The 26,599-nt window shown below is 37.4% G+C and overlaps 1 protein-coding gene across 1 annotated transcript in view; it reads left to right on the forward strand.

Moving 5' to 3' along the window:
• LOC136858043 (PMS1 protein homolog 1) overlaps window positions 1-21,491 on the forward strand; it is a 154,365-nt gene extending 132,874 nt beyond the window's left edge. Inside the window, exons 12-13 of the mRNA XM_067137277.2 lie at window positions 21,111-21,247; window positions 21,319-21,491. Of these exons, the coding sequence (XP_066993378.2) occupies window positions 21,111-21,247; window positions 21,319-21,459 (278 nt within the window). The 3' untranslated portion in view covers window positions 21,460-21,491. The remainder of the gene's footprint in view (window positions 1-21,110; window positions 21,248-21,318) is intronic.
• Window positions 21,492-26,599: the final 5,108 nt, after the last annotated feature.

Genomic DNA, 26,599 nt, shown 5'->3' on the forward strand with positions numbered 1-26,599 from the left:
TAACCCCAATGACCAATTATCAAATTATATTAGACATTTTTGGAACATTGGATGTTATTACTGTAGTCATGCCCACATGGTTAAACTTCAGCTTTTTCGTTGCTTGGACTGCATTATAAGTTAGGAAGGCATATGATGGATTCAATTAATTCAATGAGGTATTTATTGAGAGAGAGAGAGAGAGAGAGAGAGAGAGCGCGCGCGCGCATTAGCATTTCAGCTATGTTGACTGCAAGAATCACTGTACATAAGATGACTGATTATCAAATGTCCATTTTCTTTTCTCTACAAGAATTATTTGACTTTTATTTTCTTTAATTCAAAGTTAGCATGCTAATAAATGAGTGTAAGGATCATTTCTGAGTTTCATTTTGAAATATAGGTAAAGATATGTAGATGTAAGGTAACCATTAATGATAGGAATTATTCGTGATATTTGGTGAATGTTGAAGTCCACCGGCAGAGTTTAGGGGTTGAATATATTTTAGAGGATGTATCTTTTTTTTTTTTTTTTTTTTTGCTATGGGCTTTACGTCGCACCGACACAGAAAGGTCTTATGGCGACGATGGGATAGGAAAGGCCTAGGAGTTGGAAGGAAGCGGCCGTGGCCTTAATTAAGGTACAGCCCCAGCATTTGCCTGGTGTGAAAATGGGAAACCACGGAAAACCATTTTCAGGGCTGCCGATAGTGGGATTCGAACCTACTATCTCCCGGATGCAAGCTCACAGCCGCGTGCCTCTACGCGCACGGCCAACTCGCCTGGTAGGATGTATCTTTACACTTCAATGGAACCTGCGATATTTTTATGTTAAGAGTGAAATTAATATCTTACCCTGAGGAACTTCTGGGAATTTTTATACGAATGCCTACTTGGACTCGGACAGGTATAGTACCAGTATATAACATTAAAATTAAGAGATCGTTTACTTCACCCGTTATTTTTAATGAGTTAACAACTGCTATCGGCCACGTTATTTAAGCATTTATAATGAAAACTTATCTTCTTTCATTTCGGATTTTCTTTAGAGAACAGCAGTCGTTGGGTATTACTAATCGACTCCAACATTACCTTCGAATGTTGACGAGACAGCTTGCAAATGCACATAGCGAGAAAACTATACCGCACCGATACCAAAGATGATATATCACATTTTGTGGCGAACGTTTCAGTTTCCTTATTCAAACTGCATCACCTATCCTAACTTAACTGTACTATACATATGATGAAAACATACTTTAAGCGCCAGTAGAGAAATTATAACCTTTTTGCTATAAATTTACATGATCTGTAATTTAACCAGATGCGAGAAAATGTAAACTAACCTGTGAAATCAATTATGCAAGCTGCCATATCTCGAGGTGTATCCGATTTTCACTTAATTGCAGTATTTAGCATAAAGCGATCATTTAGTCAGCCTTTTAAAAAGTTAAGAAATCTTATCGGACATGTTATTTACATGTTTATTACAAAAATATGTTCTCTTTCATTTTGAATTTTCTTTACAGAACAGCAGTCAACGGGTATTACTAATAGATCCGACATCGCCTTCGTATGTCGGTGAAAGAACTTGTTAGTGGACATAGTGAAGAAACGATATCGAAGATAATCGAATGCAAGATAATCACTGGGGTGCATAAATATCTGTAATGGTAAAAATCACGCGCGCTTAATCGCTCGTAATAACGGATGCATCATTGATAAGATTCTCGCTGTAACCGAAGGATAATACACAGTTTAATATAGGAATTTTGAAGGGACAGCACAACACTGTCGGTATAACGGGGTTCTCGTTATATGCCGTACTCGCTATATCGGACTTCTACTGTATATATTACTGTTCTTTTAAGCGTATTTATTTTCTGAAGAAAATTTTTTGAAAATAGCTCAGGAAGAAAAATACTCTGGACAAATATCCCCTGATATGAACAATCCATATTGAAATTTTTCATATTAACCCATTCTTCTCCCTTTAAGTGACAAACTTTAGAAATAACTTTTTTTTGACCTGAAAAATGATAAAAGTTACGTAATAAGGTAATCTTTACTACAATCAATATCAAAGCTGAGATCATACTTGGTGACTGTAGATTTAGAAACCCTGGTAAATATTTCCTTATACTTACTACAGATTGTGATGGTATTATTTTCCATTTTTCAGGCAGAATATATTACAAACATACAAGCACAAAGTCTGGTTTATTTTCATTTCATTAAGGTAGAGAATTAGAATTACCTGCTGGTAAACATAGAGGTTAGACCATTGGAATGAGTCCTCACTGGCATGGCATTATCAGAAAGTGAAGTGCTATCAGTATCTGTCATCTCGTGTGAAATTTTATTTTCGATGTTGATGGTATTGATAGTATAATTACTGGGGCCAGGTATAACATCTGAACCATGAGCAGAACCTCTTGAAAATTTATGAGCATTCTCTGTATCACTGCCACTACCTGCTTCAGAGTCCACAGCCTTTTCTTCTGCGACATCATGTAGGATGCTTGTTACTACCGTATTTACCCGAGTATTAGACCCCCCTGGATTTTCGAGATGAAGAAAGTGAAAAAATAAATCTTGCATACAAGACCCCCAACGTCATTCGTCAGAGAACAATAATTCTGCTTCGAAGCCGGTACACGTCTTACTGCAACCCTGATGACATTGCACAAATTTGTAAATAGTTTTGTCTGTATGACTCACGCAATGAAAACACTCATTGAATTCATGCAGTACATCTGTGTTTTGTATTTAAGAAGTGTCTGCCTCTGTAGCGTAGGCCTACTGCAGCTCTGCTGGCGTCGCACAAATAGGTGAATAGTTTTATGTCCGACCCGCGCATTGCAAGCGCGCATCATTCCTGTATATGTGTCTGAGTTTTTTAGTGAAAAATGTCCGCCAGTGTAATGGTTAGCACAATTAGCTGCTGTTCTCGGGAGCCTGACTTCAATTTACGGTACCGTATTGCCAGAGATTTACGAATGGCAGAAAGACTGATATGTGGTAAAAATGGTAATGAAACTCCCTTCCACTGGAGGCCTACCTGAAAAGAGCTTCACCACCTCGAGATGAGGAAACGAGTTAAATTTAGTTAAGAAATATTCACTGTTGTTGCTATTAATATAGCAGGCAAGATCATTAACAAAGTGATAGTTTAATATCACGTAACTTGGCCCAATATAGTTTTTTTTTTTTTTTTTAATGAGAGAAGTAGATTTAAAACATGATAAAAACAATCCATTCATAACTATTGTTTTACTCACCAATGTACCTCAGAAATAAAAATAATAATAATAATTTTACGTCCCCATTTAATGATTTTCGGAGACACCAAACAAAACATACTATGCATTTATAAATAAAAAAATGAAGACAACGATCGTACGAAGTTAAACATTATGATAATAAAACACATTACCACCACACGGGCAGATATCCATAAATGTGGTAAACTTTCCTGTTATTTATTTTTAATCTTCTCGTCATGGAACTTATGGCACTATGCGGGCATACCTGAACAAAGCTATCTCTCTTATCTCATTTACAGCTGTTTAGGTAAATCCTAATGTTATAAATGTGGAAAACAAGCATGAAATATACTTAAAAATAAGGATTCGGCTTTCAGTAGCCGCAGTTTTGCAAAGAATGCTTCCAATCGCTATGTATTAGGTTCAGAAGTACAACTCGTAACATATGATAGTTATCGCTGGTGGTTTGGCACGCTTTCTGCAGCACGTCCATATTCGGAAGAAGTGGCGCCTTCTACACATACACAAACTCTCCAGAAACCATTATTTTGGGAATAGATTCTCACTGTTTGGACTCTATAGTCGGGAACAAAACTATATTTTAAAAGTTTCAAAAAGACAGGACCTCGAATGCTCTTGATGCATGGCTGACGAGATGGCAGTGAAGATGACGTCATTTCACAAATGATGGCATGCCGGTAGCAGGGAAGTTGGCAACACAAGACATTAATTCACATGAAAGCAATGATTAGGTTTACTGTGCGATAGGCCTACTGCTCAACTGACAGAGACAAATGACTGGCCATTAAGTTCTTTTCTATCAATATTGCATAATATGATAATACGATACGCTTATCCCTTTTCTCTACGGGGTCGAGTATTAAGTGAGACGAATTTTCGTAGTGAGTTTTTACGATTGTATGCCCTTCCTGACGTCAACCTAATCAGAGGAATTAATGAGATGAAACGAATGATGTGATACGAGTAAAACTGACTATAGTTACTTTATATGTAGACCTAAAAGTCGTGTTAACGATTTATTGTCTTTACATTTAGAAATAGGGGCTGCCTGGCCGAGGCGGTAAAGGCGTGCTCGGTTCGCCCAGAAGGACGTGGGTTCGAATCCCCGTCGGGAAGTCGTAAAATTTAAGAAACAAGATTTCCACTTCCGGAGGTGCATATGGCCCTGAGGTTCACTCAGCCTACACCAAAAATGAGTACCAGGTTAATTCCTGGGGGCAAAGGCGGCCGGGCGTAGAGCTAACCACTCTACCCCATCACGTGCCGAGGTTAACACTGGTGGAAGCCTTTACCTTCCTCTCCTCCAAGGCTCTTCATGGCCTGTACGGAGGTGACTTTTTACATTTAGAAATACTGCCTTCCAATGAAAATAGCCAGTATAACTCAAATACCTACATTCATAAGTTTGTTAAAGAATAATGTAGAATGTTTACATGTATAATTTATAGCCTAGAAGCCATGTGTTCACAGCAAAAAATTTCAGGTTATCGCACATTAGAACCCCCGTCAATTTTTGGCTGTAAAAGAGGAAGATAAAGGGGTCTAATATGTGAGTAAATATGGTAATTTGATGAGAAATTGTGGACCCTATGAGTACATTGCTGTATTTAAAATTAAAATAAAACGAAGTAAGATAACTAAAATTGCAGTAATATGTGCCTATACAATATATGACTGCAAAACACTACAGTAAAGCTCTCTGTTTTTCATGTTTGTAGTTTGGATATAAGTAAAAATATGTGCTGGATACGGAGATGTAGCAAACAAAAATGCTTGATTTGATTTTAGATAAAATTTCAGGAAGTTCGCCAACAATTGAGACTACGTTACCAATAAACACAACATCGTGCCTCTACTTCTGGAGAAAAAATTGTGACCAGGCGAGTTGACCATACGGTTAGGGGCATGCAGCTGTGAGCTTGCATCCGGGAGATAGTGTGTTCAAACACCATGGTCGGCTGCTCTGAAGATGGTTTTCTGTGCTTTCTCATTTTCATACCAGGCAAATGCTGGGGCTGTACCTTTATTAAGGCCGCGCTTCCTTTCCACTCGTAGGCCTTTCCTATCCCATCATCGCCATAAGACCTGTCTGTGTCGGTGCGACATAAAACAAATTCTAAAAAATAAAAACAAAGAAAATAAAGAAGGAAAACTTGACGTTATAGCATTATTATCTTATCAATAGGGAACCTTAAAAAGAGACAATCTCTCTCATAATGCATTGGCACTGCCGGTGGCTCCAAGTAGCCTATACAATGGCCTCAACGGTATGCACTAGCTATGCGTCTTGGTGGATGTGCTATTTACCAATTGATGAGCCCAATTTAGCACACTGGGGTGAAACGCTGGCAACCAGGAATGAGTTAGCTGGAAAATTTATAATGTCCAATAACAGACCAACTACATTTGCATTATAACATACCACTTAGTCGAGTAGCTTGTCTCTTTCTCTCAAGTCTTCACATTCCAAACTTTGCAACATTTTTGTAACATTACTCTTTTGTCGGAAATCACCCAGAACAAATCAATCTGCTTTTGTTTGAATTTTTTCCAGTTCTTGAATCAAGTAATCCTGGTGAGGGTCCCATACATTGCAATCATACTCTAGTTGGGGTTTTACCAGAGACTCACATGCCCTCTCCTTTACAGCCTTGTTACAACCCCTAAATACCCTCATAACCATGTGCAGAGATCTGTACCCTTTATTTACAAACCCAATTATGTGATTACCCCTATGAAGATCTCTCCTTATATTAACACCTATGTACTTACAATGATCCCCAGAAGGAACTTTCACCCCATTGACGCAGTCATTAAAACTGATAGGACTTTTGCTATTAATGAAACTCATAACCTGACATTTAATCCTGTTTATCATCATACCATTGCCTGCTGTCCATCTCACAACATTATTGAGGTCATTTGCAGTTGCTCACAGTCTAGTAATGTCCTCCAAGGAGCTTTCGCTTGACACCACTGAATTCACAATTAAGTATTTATTTATTTTCCACCTAGTCGATACAATGATTGCTTAAGGCAATTTTTAATGGTTAAAAGTGGTACATGTTTCGTATATTATCAACATCTTCAGCCACATAACATTGTTTAGATGAAAAATATATAAATTGACAAAGTAATGCTTTAGAGGAAGTGTCCTTAAAATTAACATAAGATTGACAACATTAAAAGAAACAAACAAACAAATAACACCACTGAAGTCGCAGACGGCAGTGGTTTGGGGTAAGTGGAATGCATGCCGCAGGACATCTGTCTCGGAGCTGTTCTTCAAGTAACCAATGTCTGAAGCCCGATCTTCTTGCGAGTGTACCTTCTTGTGTACACTGCTGCCAGCACGCATATACAGTTGAACATTCCTGCCAAGTCGTTCTGCAATAGTGCGGAAGGAAAATCCACCTTCACGTTGAACCCATAATTCTACGATGAGAAAATTATTTTTTATTTTTCTCAACATTTATTTCAAATCACAAGCTATTTTTATTTTTGAGAGTAGCCATGTTGCACTTCCAGAGCCTCGCTGTCGCGTGGGAACGAACTCACCCGCAGCAAGCTCGTGAAATACCGTGACACCTCGGTGGACTTCGAGTATCCAACAATATTTTAAATTCACAGAATTCTGCATAACGAGAGATTTTGGCAACACAGTAAATACAGAAATACATAATCTAAATTATTCTTAAACCCTACGTGAAGACAGAACCCCCAGGGTAAAATATAAATGCAGTTAAGCCTAAGTACAAATCAGCGTCAGATCAGTGGACTAGCTCCACGTGCCAAGGTCAATGGATGAAGAAAACCCGCGAAACGCCCGGGCAGAAATAATTTATTTCACCTGTCCAAAGTGTGGTAAAATTATGAGATTAACATCTAAATAAATCGCAAGTTTGTCCGGAATTCTGGAACAAGTTTCATGAAAATCGGTCTATTGGACGCGAAATTAGCAGATTACATAATCAAGCTTAGTGGTGTGAGTAGCGTCACCTCCTAAGACTATAAAAGAAACACCCCCCTCTGCATATTTCTCAGTGTCGGTCTGGTTTCTGAAGTAGCGGAAGCTTACGCCCGTCGTCAGCAGAAAATTGCGTAAGATTGATCTCCAAATAACTTAGTACATGTTCGTGGCTGTGGTCCACATCTACTGTTAGAAAGGGAAGGCGATAGAAATTTTTCTGAACTTTCGCCAACAAAACTGTGAAAGCATAGGCGTCTGTTTAAATACATAGCAGATTTTATTGTATCACCTCGTGTGTGTTGGAAAGTGTTAAGGGAGTTGGGAAGCTAGTCAGAGTAGGTCTGATTTTGTTATCTGTTGAACACCTGTTGTATTAGGGTGAATGAAAGCTGAGTCTGGGGAGAAGGTAGACAGTCGCAGTCGACTGCAGAACGAAGGAGGTTTGCTATTAATAATCTTGACCATGATAGTCAGGATTGGATCCGTATTGGATCACCAAAGATGAAATGTGAAACAACAACACATACACGACAACACACACATTTTATCCGCCACTCAAAAACCTGACCAACGTTGATTTCAATGATGATGAAGTCGAAATCTTAAGTAAGGGTCCCAAACATAACTGGCCACACACGAGTAAGACTGTCCAAAATAGAGAAGTAGTGAAACTGATAGCAGAATCTGAAGTAGCAATTGCAGAGGTACCCATAGACGAACAAGAGAACATGAGGTTCGAGGCTAAAAATAAAATTTGTAAAATAATGGAACATAAAACCATCGCAGATACCCACACAAAAGATTAATAAGAAGATTAAAGATAATAACATAATTGTCACGAAAGTTGACAAGGGTAATACTATAGTTTTAATGAATAAAGATGATTACATCAGTAAAACGAATGATTTCCTGAAGGGAGACAACTTTCGTCAGATAAAGAAGGACCCCACTAACAGCATGCAAAAGACTTTCAAACAAATTTTAGCTAACACTAATTTTTTGATGAATTCGAATGAAACAAAGCGCTTGGTAAATATGAACCCAGGATTACCGAAATTGAGGGCTATGCCTAAGGTACACAAAGAAGGCATACCTATCAGACCGATTGTAAACTTCAGAAACAGTCCTACATATAAAACGGCCAAATTTGTACACACGTTTTTAAAGAAACATTACAGATTTAATATAGATACAAGTCTCCGCAATACCATAGATTTTTGTGATAGGACAAAAAATTTAATTTTATCGCAATATAATACTATCCATAGCTTTTATGTGAAAGATATGTATTTGAATATTCCGATCACGGAGACTATCAACATTGTTAAGAACAACTTAAACACACATAGTTCGTTGAGTAAAGTAGAAATTGATGAATTCATCAACTTATTAAAGTTTATATTAGAAAACAACTCTTTTTACTTTCAACAACAACGTGTACAAACAAGTTAATGGGTTGGCCATGGGATCACCAGCGTCTGGTATCCTTGCAGATATATTTATGGACCATATGGAATCTAATAAAATTATCGGTAAAATAAAAGGATTAGACTTATGGTTAAGGTTTGTTGATGACGTGTTCGCTATCATTAACGAACAAGAACTCAAGCCAAACGAACTGTTAGACCAATTAAACAACCTTGATAAACATATAATGTTTACAATCGAGTCGGAAGATAATAAAAGTCTAAACTACTTAGACGTAACATTAACTAGAGACAATAAAAACCTGATTTACCAAGTATTTAGAAAACCTACACACACAGATGTTGTTATTAGGAAAGACTCGAACCACCCAGGAGAACATAAGAAAGCGGCATTTTACAGCTTCATCAATAGAGCAGTAAGAATACCATTAAACAGAAATGATTTTAATAAAGAGATAAACATTATACAAGATATTGCCAAAAGAAACGGTTACCCCAAAAGCTATGTCAATAGGATAAAGAGTAAGGTCGTGAATAGACCTAACACCCTACTTGTAAATAAGGAAGAAAAAAAGAAATTCGCTACATTCACTTACATTAATAAACAATCATACAGTTTGGCTAAACTATTTAGAAAACACAATATCCATGTATCCTTTAGGACAGATAATAATAATAATTGTACCGGGCGGTACACCTCCACACCGTTTATTTAAAAGTTGCGCCAGTTGAAACTCCTCTTCTGGAGGAAGTCTGAACTTTATCTACGGTCTTAATTTCCAAATTTCTCAGAAGATGTCACTACCTGGAAAATTTTGAGTTTGTGAACTGTGTCATTTTCGACGTACTTTTGTCTTGCTTGTATTAAGAAGTGTGAACTTTCTCTTCTAGAGGACACTACTGAAGATCAACAATAGTGCACCCTAGTGCGGAGTCAAAGAACTATTTTGGTGGAGAAAATTTAATTTCAGGAGTTTGTTCTTTGTTAAATTTCTTTCTGTCATTGTTTAAGTTGGCAATATTTACCCCTTTCTTCCCCTTGTTTTGAATGTATCCAATCACGAATTTTTTCAATTAATTTCTGACCAATCTCGTGTATCTTTCCCCAACTTGAATCTGTTGCGGGGTCCTACCCAATAAAATCTTTGTGGGAGGGTGTTTTCTTTCCCCTAACGCCTAGAACTTTCTGCGAGAGTATTTAAACTGCTGATTTTAGGGTCTCCGAGCCACTTCTGTTCCATCTTTCAGTGTATTAAGTACATAGCGGGAGGCGGGAAGCGCCTCTTTCCTCGGCAGCGGTCAACAATAAGGTAATGGCCGATTAATAAATTCTTTCTTTGCTAGCTCAGCAGTTTAACTTTCGGGGCGGGTTCTAAGCGTTCCCCTATGTAACCTTTTCCTAAAATGTAACTTCTCTTTTCTTCTATTCTCTTGTAAAGCTACATACTGGGATAGAGAGTGCTAACCCTCTCGAGCTCCCACTCACATTGTCTTGAGGTGAACTTATTTTCTCAATCAATTCTTCCGTAATGTAATGTAAATATTTCTTTTTTAAGTCACCTCTGTAGTATGGGATTAGCCCTTGCATCAGTGGCCTAAGAGCCAAAATAGGTCTTAAAGACAAAGTGTATTAGGAGTGCAAGTTCGCCTCCTCTCAAATTGTTACCTTAGAGGTCATTTAACTAACCCTTTTTTTATTTCCTAGACCTCAGTAGATTGGGTATTTTACCCCTGTGTTTAGGTCCGTTGAGGACAACTTGAAGGTTGAGTTTGGTGTGGCCTGGGAGAAGGCTTAAATTTGAGAGCGTGTGGCTCTTTTAAAAATCAATTGTGGTATGCCTCGTGGAGGCTTATCGGTGTAATTTGGAGCAAGGGCTCCGAGGTATGAATGGGGTTTTCTGCCCCTCTGTTGAAACTTGTGTTTTGGAGGTAAAACTTGGCTGATTGCCCAAGCATTGTGTTTTCGGGGCTCGAAGCCCAAATTATGTGAATATTGTGACTCCCCTTTGATTTGCTACCTTGTACCTGCCATACTTGTTATTTCTTTGTTTTTGAAAAGAAAATATAACCTTGTTAAATTTTACATTAACTTTGATTCCGTAGTTTGAGACTCATTCACGCCCGCACCTTCTTTCACCTCTACCTACCACCAAAACACGGTAACAATAATAATTTATTGTTCAATTCGAATAGCGTAAACACCAACAGTAGGTTCAGTAAATCAGGAGTATACAAACTGTCGTGCCAAGATTGCGGAAAAAAATATGTCGGACAGTCAGGTAGAAGTGTGGTGGTACGGTATAAAGAGCATGTCAATGCACGAAAACATTCTAGATACTCTGCAATGTGTGAACGCATGCATGAAAGCAACCATCATTTCACAAATATTGAATGTGATATGACTTTATTACATTCATTAAGCAAACAAATGAATGCCCTAGAGAAATTAGAAATATACAAATTGCAAAAATTTGATAATGAGAACAGCCTAAATGAACACATTGCAGAAGACAATCAGTTGTTTAAATTGGTAACCCAATACCCTAGTAAGAGGCCAAATGATGTCAAGTGTGTAAGGGGGGAAGTATGACTGTAGTATCAGGGGCGGTTCCTTCCACCCCTCCTTCCATCCATCACGCAACCCAATGTAATTCCGTAACCAGTTGCCATACAACATCAGGTGCCTCAACATCTATCTAACACATGCCTACCAACAGCTAAAGCACTGCCCAAAATCCACAAAACCGGTGTCCCTATTCGACCCATAATAAACTACAGACCAAGCCCCTTATATAAATTATCTCAATTTATCCAACAATTCCTTAATAAACAGTATAAATTCTCATCAAATAAATCCATCAGGAACACTGTAGAATTAGTGAACAAACTAAACAGTTTCAAGCTTCAACCATATCATTCAATGCACTCCTTTGATATAGTCAACATGTATCCCAGTATAAAAACCAACTCATTATTCCCGATCATCGAAAAGAACTTACTTGCTAACAATCAACTAAGTAAACTAGAAGTTCAAGACTTTATGACCATATTAAGATTACTAATTAACAATAACTATTTCTCATTCGATAAGATCATTTACAAACAAGATGGTTTGGCTATGGGTTCACCAGCCTCAGGAATTTTAGCAGAGATCTACCTTGATTTCCTAGAGCACACCGCCATCGACAATAACATCAAATTTGCTAATATCCAATTCTGGGCTAGGTACGTAGATGACACATTTATAATCGTAGATGAACGCTCCATAGACGCGCCATCCACCCTCAAAAACCTTAATAACATTGATCATGACATCAAATTTACCTTAGAATCAGAGATAAACAACTCCATCAACTTCCTAGACCTAACAATCAATAGGCACCCCTCTTCGTTCACATATAGTATCTATAGAAAGCCCACTCAAACGGCCACTACTATAAGAAATGACTCACTACACCCCCAAACACACAAAGCGGCTACATATAATAGCTTAGTAGACCGAGCATTCAAAATTCCGATGTCAAGAAAAAACTTAAATAAAGAATTGAACACCATTCGCTCTATAGCAAAATTTAATGGATATAATGAATCCTTTATTGAAAGAATAATCAATAAATTCAGACACCGCCCAAAAACCACCCTAATAAAAGACAATACTAGCACTGCCACGTTTTCCACATTTACCTTCAATAAAGAAATTTACAATGTCACTAACGTTCTTAAAAAGCACAACGTTAAAATAGCCTTTCGTACTAACAATAGCAGCACAGAGATCCTACACAACTCTTCATCAATAAATAAAAGTAGTCCTTTTTCTAAATCAGGTGTATATAGGTTTTCTTGCCAAGACTGCAAAAGTTCTTACCTAGGGCAAACAGGACGCAGCTTTAAAATCAGATATGCAGAACATGTCAATGCCATAAAACACAACCGTTTTTCCACGGTCGGCCTACATATAAAAGAATTTAAGCACAACTTTACTGAAATAAATCAAGATCTTGAGGTATTAGATATTCTAAACAAAGGTTCTTTCCTAGACGTCACTGAAAACCTCTATATTCATTTAGACCAATATTTCAATCCCAACCTAAACTTAAATGATATCTCAGAGAAACCAAAGATCCTATTCGACTTTCTCATTGAATTTTTCAAAAACATGAATATCCCGAAAAACAGATCTGTCTTTCACATTATGCATAATACTTTGTCACGCCACACACTTTCACCACATCACCCTCCATATTTCCCCTCCTTCCACTCCTCCTCCCCTACCGCTCCTTCCCTCTCCCCTCCTAATCCAACATTGGCCGCTCCCCAGACCTAAACTATCCAACACGCCCTGTTCCTCTTCATCTCGCGCCATAGCTTTACCGCCTTATGTCCCGCAATAAACATCATAGAAACCTGCCCCCACCCTACACGTAACGCTGCAACAATACACCACAAATACTGGCACAGTCAACCTCCAAACTGTCAGAAAACGTATTCCATAATACCAATTTTATATTCTTGTCGAGCTGAATACTGGACCTGTGAAGATTACAAGATTATTTTGTGCATCTACAGAAGGGTGGTGTTAATGAAGCTACGTAATATAGAGAGAGTCTTTCAAAGGTGGTTAAATGAAGAAGTTATATCATGTTCAAGATCATGCTTTCACGTCTCTACACAGTATTTAAAATACAATTTACTGTTGGTCTTTATAGCTATTGTTGAGAGTGAAGGAGATTTTCCTGTTGTGTATGTTTATCAGGAACTCAAGGGAGACTTCATTAGTTAGTCCGAACATAAAGAAAATGATGAACTCTTCTCAGAAGAACTCTTAAGGTTTCACCTTACTTTTTCCTGCCTGCTGGCTCTTCAGAAGTGTGTACGCGTGCGTTTTGTATTCAGGAATCATTCAAGGCAAATATTTTCGCACTGCAAGATGTGGTGTTAAGGTTATTTTTAATATGTATAACTTTTACTTTCTCAACGATTCATTTGTTTCTATATTCGTCCCTGTTTTTATCTCCTCGTAAGATGTGTATTGTTTAATGTAACACCTTGTGTAAAAAATTGGGTTAAATGAAGAAGTTATATCATGTTCAAGATCATGCCTTCACATCTCTGCACAATTTTTAAAATGAAATTTACCGTTGGTCTTTATAGCTATTGTTGAGAGTGAAGGAGAATTTCCTGTTGTGTATGTTTATCAGGAACTCAAGGGAAACTTCATTAGTTAGTCGGAACATAGAAAAAATGATGAACTCTTCTCAGAAGAACTCTTAAGGTTTCACTTTACTTTTTCCTGCCTGCTGGCTCTTCAGAAATGTGTGCGCGTGCGTTTTGTATTCAAGAATCATTCAAGGCGAATATTTTCGCACGGCAAGATGTGTGGTTAAGGTTATTTTTAATATGTATAACTTTTGCTTTCTCAACGATTCATTTGTTTCTATATTCGTCCCTGTTTTTATCTCCCTGTAAGATGTGTATTGTTTAATATAACGCCTTGTGTAATATAAATGTCTACATGCTAGCCTATTTCCCACATTTTGGCTGAAGATGACGCCAAACAGCGTCGAAACTAGTTCCAAGTGTAAATATATGTTGTAAATAAACTATAACATTTTTGTATTGAAAAGGTGGAGCCTTTTAAGTTTCCTATCTTCCATTCTCAGTTCAATACGGACAAAAATGAAATTCTTAGATTTAAACATGCATGCCACACGTAATATTTACATCATCACACTGGTAAGGTTTAATATTTTTACAAAAAAAACGTTGTATTCTCATTTGTTCATGTCGGAGCCTTTTGTTAATTTTTATTTCATTTCCTTTTTATAGACCATTTTAACCTATTTTCAACCTGGCTGCATAATACATCTATCAACCGAAGATAATGCCAGGACTCCAAGTTTTAACGCAACTTCATTTATTCTTGTACAAATCCAATTGAACTACACAAGATAGTATTATAATTCCTAGGACACCGTAAATTCACATCATTATACGACGCTGTGTCCAATATTTTAATTTAAATAGACATCATTTTAACACCCATTAACGGTGGATATCGGCAGGACTTCAAGTTTTAATGCAATTTCATTCATTCTTAACTCAACATTTTTGAACTACGCAAGGCAACCTCAAGGACACTGTGAATTCATATCATCACAAGATGTTGTATTTAATTAGACATTAATTAGACTATATTGTGTTTTTAATTTGTACTTGATAAAATGGGATTTTAATTCTATGTTTGTACTCTCCAAAATTTTTAAGTGTCACATCGTCCTACTCACTGTTTTGAATTTTGATGGGGGCCCCCATATTTTAGTCAGGTCTTATTGTATACTGAATTTTAATCCACTAGCTGAGGAAGAGAATGCATAATATTCTCGAAACATGTACTAGATGTTAAGGTGAAAGGTAAATAAATGAATAGTATTGACTAGGCGGACTATCTTCCAACATATTTACTGATACAAAATCATAACGAAGACAGTGCGTGATTTGCGTTGTCATTTAATAACATGTGAAAAGGCAGTATTTGTAAGATAGATATGTTAAAGAAGATGATGTTCCTTGTACCAATGTGCGGCTAAGCACGAGGTCAGCTGGCAAAATGTAGCCAGAATACTGGAGATGACATCAATGCAGGTCTGTCTATATTTTGTATTATGTTGTAGTTAGACTTTTTGTTTGTCCCAACCAATTTTTCAAGGTAAGTGTCGGGTTGATATTCATAATTATCAGGCGAAAAGTGTTATAATTTTGGTCAGCGTGTGAAAATTTTTAGTTTTGTAAAATTTCACGTCAAGAAACTGAAAAATGCGACGTTTAAATCTGGTGTTAATGTTGTATGAGATATTGTCCAAAGTGAGGAAAATTAGGAAAGTGATAATGGTAAAGTAGTCGTGGCGAATGTCTTAATTTCAAATATCGTTTGAATTCAGAAATTTTTGTCGAAATTAATAATAATAATAATAATAATAATAATAATAATAATAATAATAATATCTACCGCGGGATAAAAATTTTCCTATGTTAAAAGTGCATTTAACAAGTATGTTTTACAAGGATCGCAGGCATTTAGAAAAGTTCCAGTGAAATCCAATAAAGTTATGTTTTATTCATGGGAAGTAAAATTTTGTGACATCGTGTATGTCGATGATACCGAAAATCGCGGTGTGTTCCTGTATTCTCGAGGTCCGAAAGTTGTAGTAACAGTAAAATAAAGAGGTGTATTTTATAATGGTTATTGTTTTTCACAAAAGGATTGAAATTTGAAAAGGGTCTTGAAATATAAGAAAATGGATTGAGAGCGAAGAATTTATATATGTGGAGATGAGAGTGGTAGGAATATTGAAGGTAAAAGGGAGCCTGGATTTTAAGTAATACCGCCGGGATAAGGCGAGGAGAATGAGTTTTGAGACAGGCTATGTTTGCCGAGGAAGGATTTGTGAGACAGGCTGTATTGTGGCAGGCTGTAGTGTATTCCGCTAACAATCCGAAAATTGAGACGACTACTGTGTGAGGCACCGTAGATTTCTAGTAAGATCCCAAGTGAAAAACGATTCTAGTAAAGATTAAAAATCTTGGTAGTAAAAGTTAAGCGACTAGTTACGTAAAGTCAGTATGAATGTTAGGATAATGTGACCTCAAGGATAAAAGAGCATTTAGAATACACGGTTGGTGTTGTGTGACCGTGTACATTTATTGAATTTCGTTTCACTGGATAGTCATGGATATAAATATTTGAAATTGACGGTAGGCGATTTGAGGGTTTCCAGTGCGGTGGTGATGATTATTATTTTTGGACAACATCCACTAAATGGTAGATGTGTGTTGGGAATTATTCTTTCTTCCCTAAAACTTCATTGCGCATGCTGAGATCGTGTTTGAGTTGGGGGATTGTTCGTCACGTAATATTTATTTGTTTCGAGTTCACGTTTTGTAACGAGATAGAGACTTACTGCATTTTCCGACTTGCATTTGTTTAATAGTAAGAGACGTTGTTCCGTTGTGTGTTATTAGTCTGACCAGGTTTACAACTGAAATGTCAGGGTTTGTTTGAAATTGCTGGTTCGCCTGATATGCCAGGGGAAGCGTAATACGACCCAGTTTCCGCCCGACAATAGATTTAGGACGTCACATGTTATCCTAGGAGTATACTGATGATGAGACGTCCTAGTTCACGCTCAACGATAGAATTAGGAAGGTATGGTGTATATAGAGATTTGTGTTAGGGTGTACAGACTTTAAATAAGCCTGAAGATAGGTCTGGGATGTCAGCTGTACATACTCAAGTCTCAGATTAGATGTTTTTTTTTCCCTTTTGGCGAAGTGACTTGGGCGAAGGTAGCATCTACAGTAAAATACGAAATATGAAGAGGGTTAGATTGGTAATAATAAGGCCAACTTGTGCGCAGCTCCCAACAGCTGGAAGGTGCTCCCTAAGATATGGGACCGTTATCGGCAAATGAGGGTTGCGCAACATTGGATATCGACTTAAGGGTGATTGAATATTTTACTGTAATTCTCCATGCGTGTTGAGTTCAAATAACTTTGATATAATATTTTATTTTACGGACTTAATTGTTTTGTGGTTCTGACATCCGTTTCGTTTTGATAGTGTGCATATTGACACTCAATGTATTAGTGTGAGACTTGAGTTGCAAATGTGGTTTCGATTCGTCGGCCAGTAATATTATTTTTATTTTCAATCTTTGTCGTTCTTTCATTTATATACATAGTTGAGTTTGATTAAGTGATAACTTTGTAGGTAGTGTGTTGGGACAAACAATAAATAGATGGATCTGTAATGGTAGTCATTGTTTAAGAAGGAAAGAATTTCTTAAGTTTGTTGTATTTTTCAATGTGGACTGGTAATTTTACTAAGCATAACATAACCATTTCTAACCTGAAAATCGGTTTGATAATAATACTTTTCAAGTGATTTACCACTTTTTAATTAACTTCAGTGTTTGGCATTTCTTCTAAATGCATGATGAATAAGTGTTTCCTGCATTTCGCAGTTTTGTTCCTTCAGAACGATGTAACGTAAGATCCTCGCGGATCATGTTGTTGTTGGTTCCTTCTGAACAGCTGTTTGGGTGATGCACGTTTAGCATCGGGGTTATTTTATCACTTAAGTGAGTCATGAATGACAAATACATGGTGGAATTTTATTTCAAGTGTGAATGATGCTGTTAACTCGTAGTGAACACCATGCTTTCCTATAATATTTTGCAACCTATCCAAAGCAACTGATAGTCAATTTGGTTCGATTAAGGGTCCATTTGGCGGGTGTTCCGTATCCGCAAGTGTATTCGACTGGTGGATAACCTTAATTGAGAGGAAATCAGGCATTCTACTTGTTGAAAGTCAGATTTTCCACGGATCGTGTGGATTAATTCTCAGTTATCGTTTGGAATAATAGGTGCCCGGTTTTCAGGTTTTTCCCTTTTCAGTTTTTTCAGTTTCGCTATCCACTAATTTATTACTTTCCCCGAAGCAACTCTTCAATATTGTGAGAAATAAATCAACGCTATGCAATGTGACTGCGTTTGAAACATTCAATAATAAATGATTTATAATTTTTTTTATTTCAAGGATTTATATAAAATAATAATGTTGTCGTGCCATTTCGAATTTAATAAAAGTTAGTAAGCACATATTTGCTCCTCATTTCAAGTAGTTAGGCTCTCTTCTGAACCCCATAGTTTGGTTAAGATCGTGACAGAATTTCTTCCCGCAACGACCCAAGATTTAAGAGTTCAATATTGCTCTGCTGTAGCAGCTGTGGCCGACCAACGATGGAATGGTAAGTTCAAGGGTTCAACGTAGCCCTATTATACGGCCTCGTTCAACCGCAGTGAGCTGTTGATACTGGCCTCTTCATCATTGTTAAGGCAATCTTGACCCACTTACAGTCACTCTGTCCAATCTCACAGGTAACTAACGCTCTCACACAGTAGAGCCCTTATTTAAAGCAAACCTGATGTGCAAAGTCATGGGGTCACTAGTAGTGCCACACTAATGTGATTTGCGGGAAATTTGAACCGACATCATCGTTCAGATGTATAAACATGCCTACCAATGTTTGTTAATCTTGGTGTTTGGATATTTTTTTTCTGCCAGTGTATATTACCCCCACATCTGACAAATGCAATCTATCTAGTTATTCTTTGAGAGGTACTGCTGGTAAATTATATTACTCACACATCTGACAAATGCAATCTAATTATTCTTTGAGGGGTACTACTGGTAAATTGTGAGGAAGTAGTGTCTTCAGAATGGTGCTCCACCGTATGAGATCTATATATGTAATATAATCTCAGTGATACTTTTCTACAGCATACTATCAGAGAAGATGGACCCTATTTGTTGGTTGGCTTGATTTCTTTGTTTCAAATCCTTGTATTTTACATATGGGTTCAAGAATCTGGTGAAGCCTCCATGGCTCAGGCGGCAGCCTCTCACTGCTGAGTTTCGTGATTCAAATCCTAGTCACTCCATGTGAGATTTGTGCTGGACAAAGCAGAGGCAGGACAGGTTTTTCTCCTGGTACTCCAGTTTTCCCTGTCATCTTTCATTCTTGCAACACTCTCTAATATCATTTCATTTCATCTATCAGTCATTAATCATTGCCCCAGAGAAGTTTGATAGGCTTCGGCAGCCAGCACAATTCTTATCCTCGCCTCTAGATGGGGGCTTCATTCATTCCATTCCTGACTCAGTCAAATGACTGGAAACGGGCTATGGATTTTCATGTTCAAGAATCTGGTGTATACTGGTGATTGAAACAAAGATTAGTTCTAGCAATGAAGTTTTGCTGAACTGAATCCGTATGGCAGATTCACTTATGTGCATGTAGCAGGTTTAAAAACACAAAAAATGCCTGCTGTAGAAAGTGGGTGTTGTTCAACTTACTTTATAGTAAATTGAAAAGGTTAATGTTTCACCTTTTCAATACAATGACAATTTATTGATGTAATTTAGATCACATGTCGTTTATACAAGATTGGTAATAGTCTCGACACTCATTGCGCGTCATCATCAGCCAATGATTCAATTGAGCAAATCACAACTAATCAAAAAACAATATTAAACACATGACAGCACTTACAATGACGTTGAATTCCAAACACAAGCACGATCTTTCAAGCTATGTGCAATACACATGCCCGTCAATTACCCCCACTACCTCGTTCTTCCACTCCACCTTAGCCCTACTCCCTTGCTTTGGTCCCTCCACTTCCCCCCCCTCCTTACCCCCCACTCTTCCTTCCCCTCTGCTACTCGGCCTCTATTATTGCATTATTCAGTAGCCCAGCTCCACTCCTTTCAACAGTTTTGGCAACACGCTGCTCAAGGTGAGTTCGCCTCTTTTCACTTGACTTTCTTTTCGTCTATGTTAATTTTATCACACCTAATTTAGCTTTCAATCTTTTCATCAGGTCTCCACGATTCCATATCGAACTGGGAATCATAACATTGGTTCAATTTAAGATCTTCACACGACCACATTGTTTGCTTCGCAACCACCTGAGTTAAGTCTGTTGAATACTACAGATTAAGAGAACAAGATTTATTCTTCCCACGGATAACACATGTTTTGCAGTTTCTTTTTAACAAGACTAAAGATACGCCTTATGATCTATACGTCTCAAGCTAGACTATTTTCTTGTCTATCAAGACTTAACAACTAAGAGTCACCTTCTCAGATTTTATTGAATTTTACTTTATGGTCAGACGCACCATACTCTCATCATCTTGTACCACAGTTTTAACTTGTTACAATTTAACATTTGTCATTGTAGGTGCTGTCATGTGTTTTATACTGTTTTTTGATTAGTTGTGATTTGCTCATTTGATTCATCACCTGATGATGACACACAATGATCGTCGAAACTAGTACCAATCTGGGATAAATGACATGTGATCTAAATTACATCAATAAATTGTCATTGTATTGAAAAGATGGAACCTTAACATTTTCAATTTACTGAAATCCCAGTTCAATACGGAACATAATGAAGTTTCTAACTTTTAACTTGCTTTATGTTGCACCAACACAGATAGGTCTTATGGCAACGACGGGATGGGAAAAGGCTAGGGCTAGGGAAACCACGGAAAACCATCTTCAGGGCTACCGACAGTGGAGCTTGCGGGGAGGGTTCAAACCCACTATCTCTCACAGCCGCGCGCTGCTAACATGCCTTGTGACTGTCATCTATTTTAGTTTAAAATGTTGCAAGCTGCTTTCATCATGGTCACTGTCTACAGTAACTAACTTTGTATATATTAACACTCAATGTATGTCAGATATTTAAAAAATATTTATTGCTCTTTTCATTTTTAATCTTAGATAACTATATACAGAGAACTGCAACAGTTAAAGGTCTTGTTTTATCCTATCTCTTATTACCTGCAACTTCCCAAGCCTTTATTAATTTTCAGATGGAGCAGTTTTAACCCATCTAGCTAGTGTGATCAGGTTCTATGGCCTGGATGAGCTGCGCGAGGTGCTGAGGTTATCCCAAGTTAGTCACAAATTAGCTCAATGTCGACCACAAAAGGTGGTTCATTATATCAAGGTAAGTTTTGTATCTTTTGTAGTTCTAACCAATGGAAGGAATTTTACATCTAATGAATGACTTATTTCTAGAGTGAAGCAGTCCGTATCACTCGCCAGGCTCCTGCTGCCATGGATTGTGAACAGTTGATTGAACTGTTAAAGTCAAGGAAAGAAGATTTCTGTTTGCACCAGAAGAAAATATTTGAAGTTATTCACACAATAGAGAGCTAAGTTTTGTATGTATTTGTATACAGCTATTTTGAAAATACAGTATATTTATAGAAAATGTTTTGACATCCTTTGATTGTGCTTGATATTACTTCTCTGCTCAGTCGTTACTGCTACCGAATAAGCGTGCTGACGTTTGTTTACATCTGGGACATGGACTCGAAAACAGCTTGTGAAATAAGAGAGCCTCTGCATACACTCACTGCACAGCACTAATCATGATTGTTAGCAGGATGGGAATATAGAATACATATCGTGCCATTTTGCTCCTGAATACTAATATTGTAATCTACTTGAATGAACAGTGTTGTGCAGACATGCAGTATATTACCCACATTAATGTGCAATATCTGAATAAAATATACAGCATCAAAATCTTCATCTGTCACATTGCTTGACACATCAGCTGTGCTTATCAAACTACTGTCAAAGTTGCTGGCTACCACAGCAACTGTTTTAAGAGGAAAAGTGTTCAAAGCTGAGAAAAGGACTGCTAAGACTGTACACAAGCAATGTGAATGTGAAAAAGTGTGCCACTGCTTTCAAAATCAACATCTATCATAATCCTTTTGAGTGCCTACTCCATTGTGACATGATGCCAATGGGAATTTTTTCATACTTCATAATAGGTACTGCAAGAAAGTTTGGTATACAGCACTTTTATCAAAATCTAGTTCTATCTTCTTTGCACATGGTCAATGTTCACCTGATGTTAGGTTTTGACTTCCATCCTTATCTGATAGCACATGCACAACAGCAATATTGTTGCTAAGACATTAGTTATTATAGGGGCTGATGACCTCGATATTAGGCCCCTTTAAACAACAAGCATCATCATCAAATTAACTATTAAAAAACAGTTCACTAGTGCTCCATGAAGACTTGACTGTACCACTCGCACTGAGACAAGAAATGGTGCCACTCTGTTTATAGCAACTAATTCCCATTGCTACCATTGGAAATCACTCATCTGACACCTAATATATTGTTTTCACCTTCCCTCAGGAACTGCTGTTTGATATGGATAAAGTGAGTCTGAATAAAATTCATACTCTAACAAACAATATGTCACAATACTCCTTGTTCTGGAGTCTTCTGCTCTTGCTTCTTTCCATGTCAAGTCTCTCAATGCCAACAATTTTAGATACTTTCTTAATTTCAGACACTTCATTACAATAACACCATATACACATGAATAATCCCCGCACCCTAATATGAGGAAGGGAAGTGTTTAATTTTTAGATTTTATGTAACTTTGAAAACTGTAAATACTACAGTACAATAAATTATAAAATTATGAAACAACTTGCCACATCGTAATCTGCAAAATATACCAACATCTGGTCAGCATTACCAATTCACAAGAGTAAATACAAATGTCTGTGGTGCAAACCGATAGCAAACCTGTAGAAATTCACAATCTTTTCTTCATAATTGGCTGAAGACGTTACGCAATGCGAATTCCTCTACGAAAACTGGAATTTTTCATACAAAAAACACAATATTGCATCCATGATTAGCCTTAAACCATAATTTTTAACTCTCTTGCTATTGCTGTGGTTTTCAGCTGACACCTTTCGCTTGTGATTGTACATCTAAACTGTTTCTTTTCAGTCACATATTCGCATATCCTGTCTTCAAACTTTATTTGCTTTTTCTCCACAAAATGCCTGGTGGTTACTGTTTGTATGTTCAAGAAGAGCTTTACTATTCCTCTAATCACATACTGCAACTCTTATTTCCTTCATACTTTTCTCCCACAGCATACTCACCAATTTTCTCTGCCTCTTCAATAACTTAGAACTTCTGTTTAGCTGTGAAGGACTTAAAACGAGAACTCACGCCAGCCATCCTGAACACATACTGTTCTGCTACAAATCAGTGCCACAGTGATACAGTATACACGCAGCATGCTTCTCAAGGTGGCAACAGAGTAGATGCAAATAATACCTGCACCCTAACATTTCGCTGCCAAATTTGGAAAAAAATACTTGTGGGGAATATTCACATATAAATATATACAGGGTGAAGTGTAATTCGCGCACTCGGGCGTCACAGCGTGACTCCTCACATGCCAGCAATAAAAAAATGTCTCTTACAAAATTTCATCTTGCGAGTATATCCGGCAGAAAAACGACGTTGAAGATTAGCAATCTGGCAACACTGTAACCATATGTAGGGTAACTACCTCTGTCAGCAGAAGTTAGCCGTATTGTACAGTTGGTGCAATGGATAGAGTTTTGGGTTAGCATGCAGGAGTTCGAATGGTCGATCCTGGGTTGAGGCGTATGTTTTTTATTTCGTAAATGTAGTCCGGGTGGTATGGTATCTGGCATCTTAATCGTCAACAGCGATTGCAGCAGGTCCTCTAGAAACCATTTCCACTTACATACTACGATCCTAGAAATGGACGAACAATCGTTTTCATTGGTCAGCTTTGAAAGGCGTCGTGGGCATGAATTTATTCGCACCACTTCATTTACTAGATGTGAAACCTGTTTTCTTTGTACCATCCTCCAATCGTCCCATAGATTAGTACCAACTATTATTCTTGCCTCGATCAGGTCCATTACATTTCGTTAGGGCCTTACGTTACCGGTAGGCCTAGCAACGTGCTCTGCGAAGAATGTCCAAACTCGGTTACAATTTGTAGGCCTAGCACCGTGCTCTGTGAATAATGTCCAAACTCTGTTACAATTTGTATGTGTTATCACCATGGTCCCAATAATTCTGCCTTTCAACATTGCGTGTTGTGTCTGGTAACCGCATGCTGTTTAGTACGTATCTCAATGTATTATTATTATTATTATTATTATTATTATTATTATTATTATTATTATTATTATTATTATTATTATGTTGTAAATGTAGGATACATGTGACCTCAGAAACGGTGTCTTACTGTATTACAGTAGGTAATGTCAAATGGAAATTAGCAAATAAAAAATGCGCCTCAACCCAGGATCGAACCATCGACCTCCTGCATGCCAACCAAAAACTCTACCCACTGCACCAACTTTACAGCACGACGTGGACGGGCTGACAGCGGTAGTTACCCTACATATGGTTACAGTGTTGCCAGATTGCTACACTTTAACGTCCGTTTTCTACCGGATATACTCGCAAGATGAAATTTTGTAAGAGACATTTTTTTATTGCTGGCATGTGAGGAGTCGCGCTGCGATGCCCGAGTGCGCGAATTACGCTTCACCCTGTATAGTATCCTACTAAGCAGTGGATTGTAGTTGTTAAATCTGTGGTTAGTTAAGCAATACAATTCCGAATAATATCACCATTGATTATCAGTTTCGAAATGTAATGGATTTATTATTATTATTATTATTATTATTATTATTATTATTATTATTATTATTATTACTACTACAAGATATTAGAATCATTCTGTATTGATGGTTTTCACTTTACAAAGGTGAAAAAAATGAGAGTATCCTCCTAATTCAATACATCATATATTCCATCATTAGACGGAGTAAACAAATTCAAGCATGTTTCGGCTTGTTTGAGCCATCTTCAGTGAAAAATGACGGGGGTTGAAATAATTTACATAATACATGTTAAAAAATGCCAAAAAACATAATGAAGGAACAAATGAAAAAGCAAACAAAAGAGAGCCTAGACAGAAACAAAATTAGCACAAATATACAATATTTACATCAGTATGTGGAGCAAAAAACAACTCACTGTGACAAAATTCAGTGAAACCGGTGTTAATACAAAAATAATAATTGAAACTAAAAACTGTGCCAACCTAAGAAGAAAAGAAATGAAAAACAAATAATACAGATGGAAATGAACCTTAGGTGCACATGGTGAGGTTGCAGACCTCATAGTTTACAAAATATTGGTTTTGTAACAATAACAAAACAGGTTGAAATCACTGTCGAAAATACAGGCAGAAAATCATCCTGTAGAAACCCATCACATCAAATTGGTTAGGAGGGAAGCGGGAGCGAAAATGTTCTGAGAAACCAAGCCTGATATAATGTGCAGGCGAAAAGCCTGTGACAAGGAAAAACACCGATGAAATTTAAAGCTTTAGAAATAGCAGCATTCTCAATATCGTTGCTCTCGAGAACGTTGAGCAAGGTGCCTTTTTGCATCCACATTGATTTAGATCAGTTTATGAACCCCTCTCACAATTTAAATGAAGTCAACAAGAAAAAGAACATTCTACTTGAAACATTCATTCCATATATTTGTCAGAACTTCTATAACACAAACAAACCCCACCTCCATCTCTCCAGCTCACCACCACTCCCCCCTCCTCACACCAGCCCTGCACAACCCCTTCCGCCTCTGCTCCTTCCATCCTTGCAAACAGAGCTGAACCAACAAGAGACTCGATCACGCGAAAGAAACCATTGCTTTGAGAAGGCCTGGCCGTTCGAGAGGACAACCACCTGCTAAACACCGTAAGTTTAAGCTTTTTACACACCCATTCCACACTTTTTACTTATCAGCCCACGTTTCTCACACAACCTTTTTTGTTTTCAGATTGGAACTTCATTGACGGTTTCCACGAAGTCACTTACAGTTTACCATGCATCTATCATCTGCCTAACACAGCTTCTCAATTTTATGTTGCGGCCCTTCCGACCCTTTATAATAAGGCAAACCAACCAGCCAACATTATGAAACGGTAATCAAGAAAGGGACCGCTAGATTGAGAAGATATTGAGAATGCTGCTATTTCTAAAACTTTAAATTTAATCGGTATTTTTCCTTGTCACAGGCTTTTCGCCTGCACGTTATATCAGGCTTGGTTTCTCAAAAAAAATTTGCTCCCGCTCCCCTCCTAACCAATTTGATGTGATGGGTTTCTACAGGATGATTTTCTGCCTGTATTTTCGACAATGATTTCAACCTGTTTTGTTATTGTTACAAAACCAATATTTTGTAAACTATGAGGTCCGCAACCTCACCATGTGCACCTATGGTTCATTTCCATCTGTATCATTTGTTTTTCATTTCTTTTCTTTTTAGGTTAACACAGTTTTTAGTTTCAATTATTATTTTTGTATTAATACCTGTTTCACTGAATTTTGTTGCAGTGAGTTGTTTTTTTGCTCCACATATTCATGTAAATATTGTATATTTGTGCTAATTTTGTTTCCATCTATGC

This window comes from Anabrus simplex, chromosome 1 (assembly GCF_040414725.1).
Source record: "Anabrus simplex isolate iqAnaSimp1 chromosome 1, ASM4041472v1, whole genome shotgun sequence".
Lineage (NCBI taxonomy): Eukaryota > Metazoa > Arthropoda > Insecta > Orthoptera > Tettigoniidae > Anabrus > Anabrus simplex.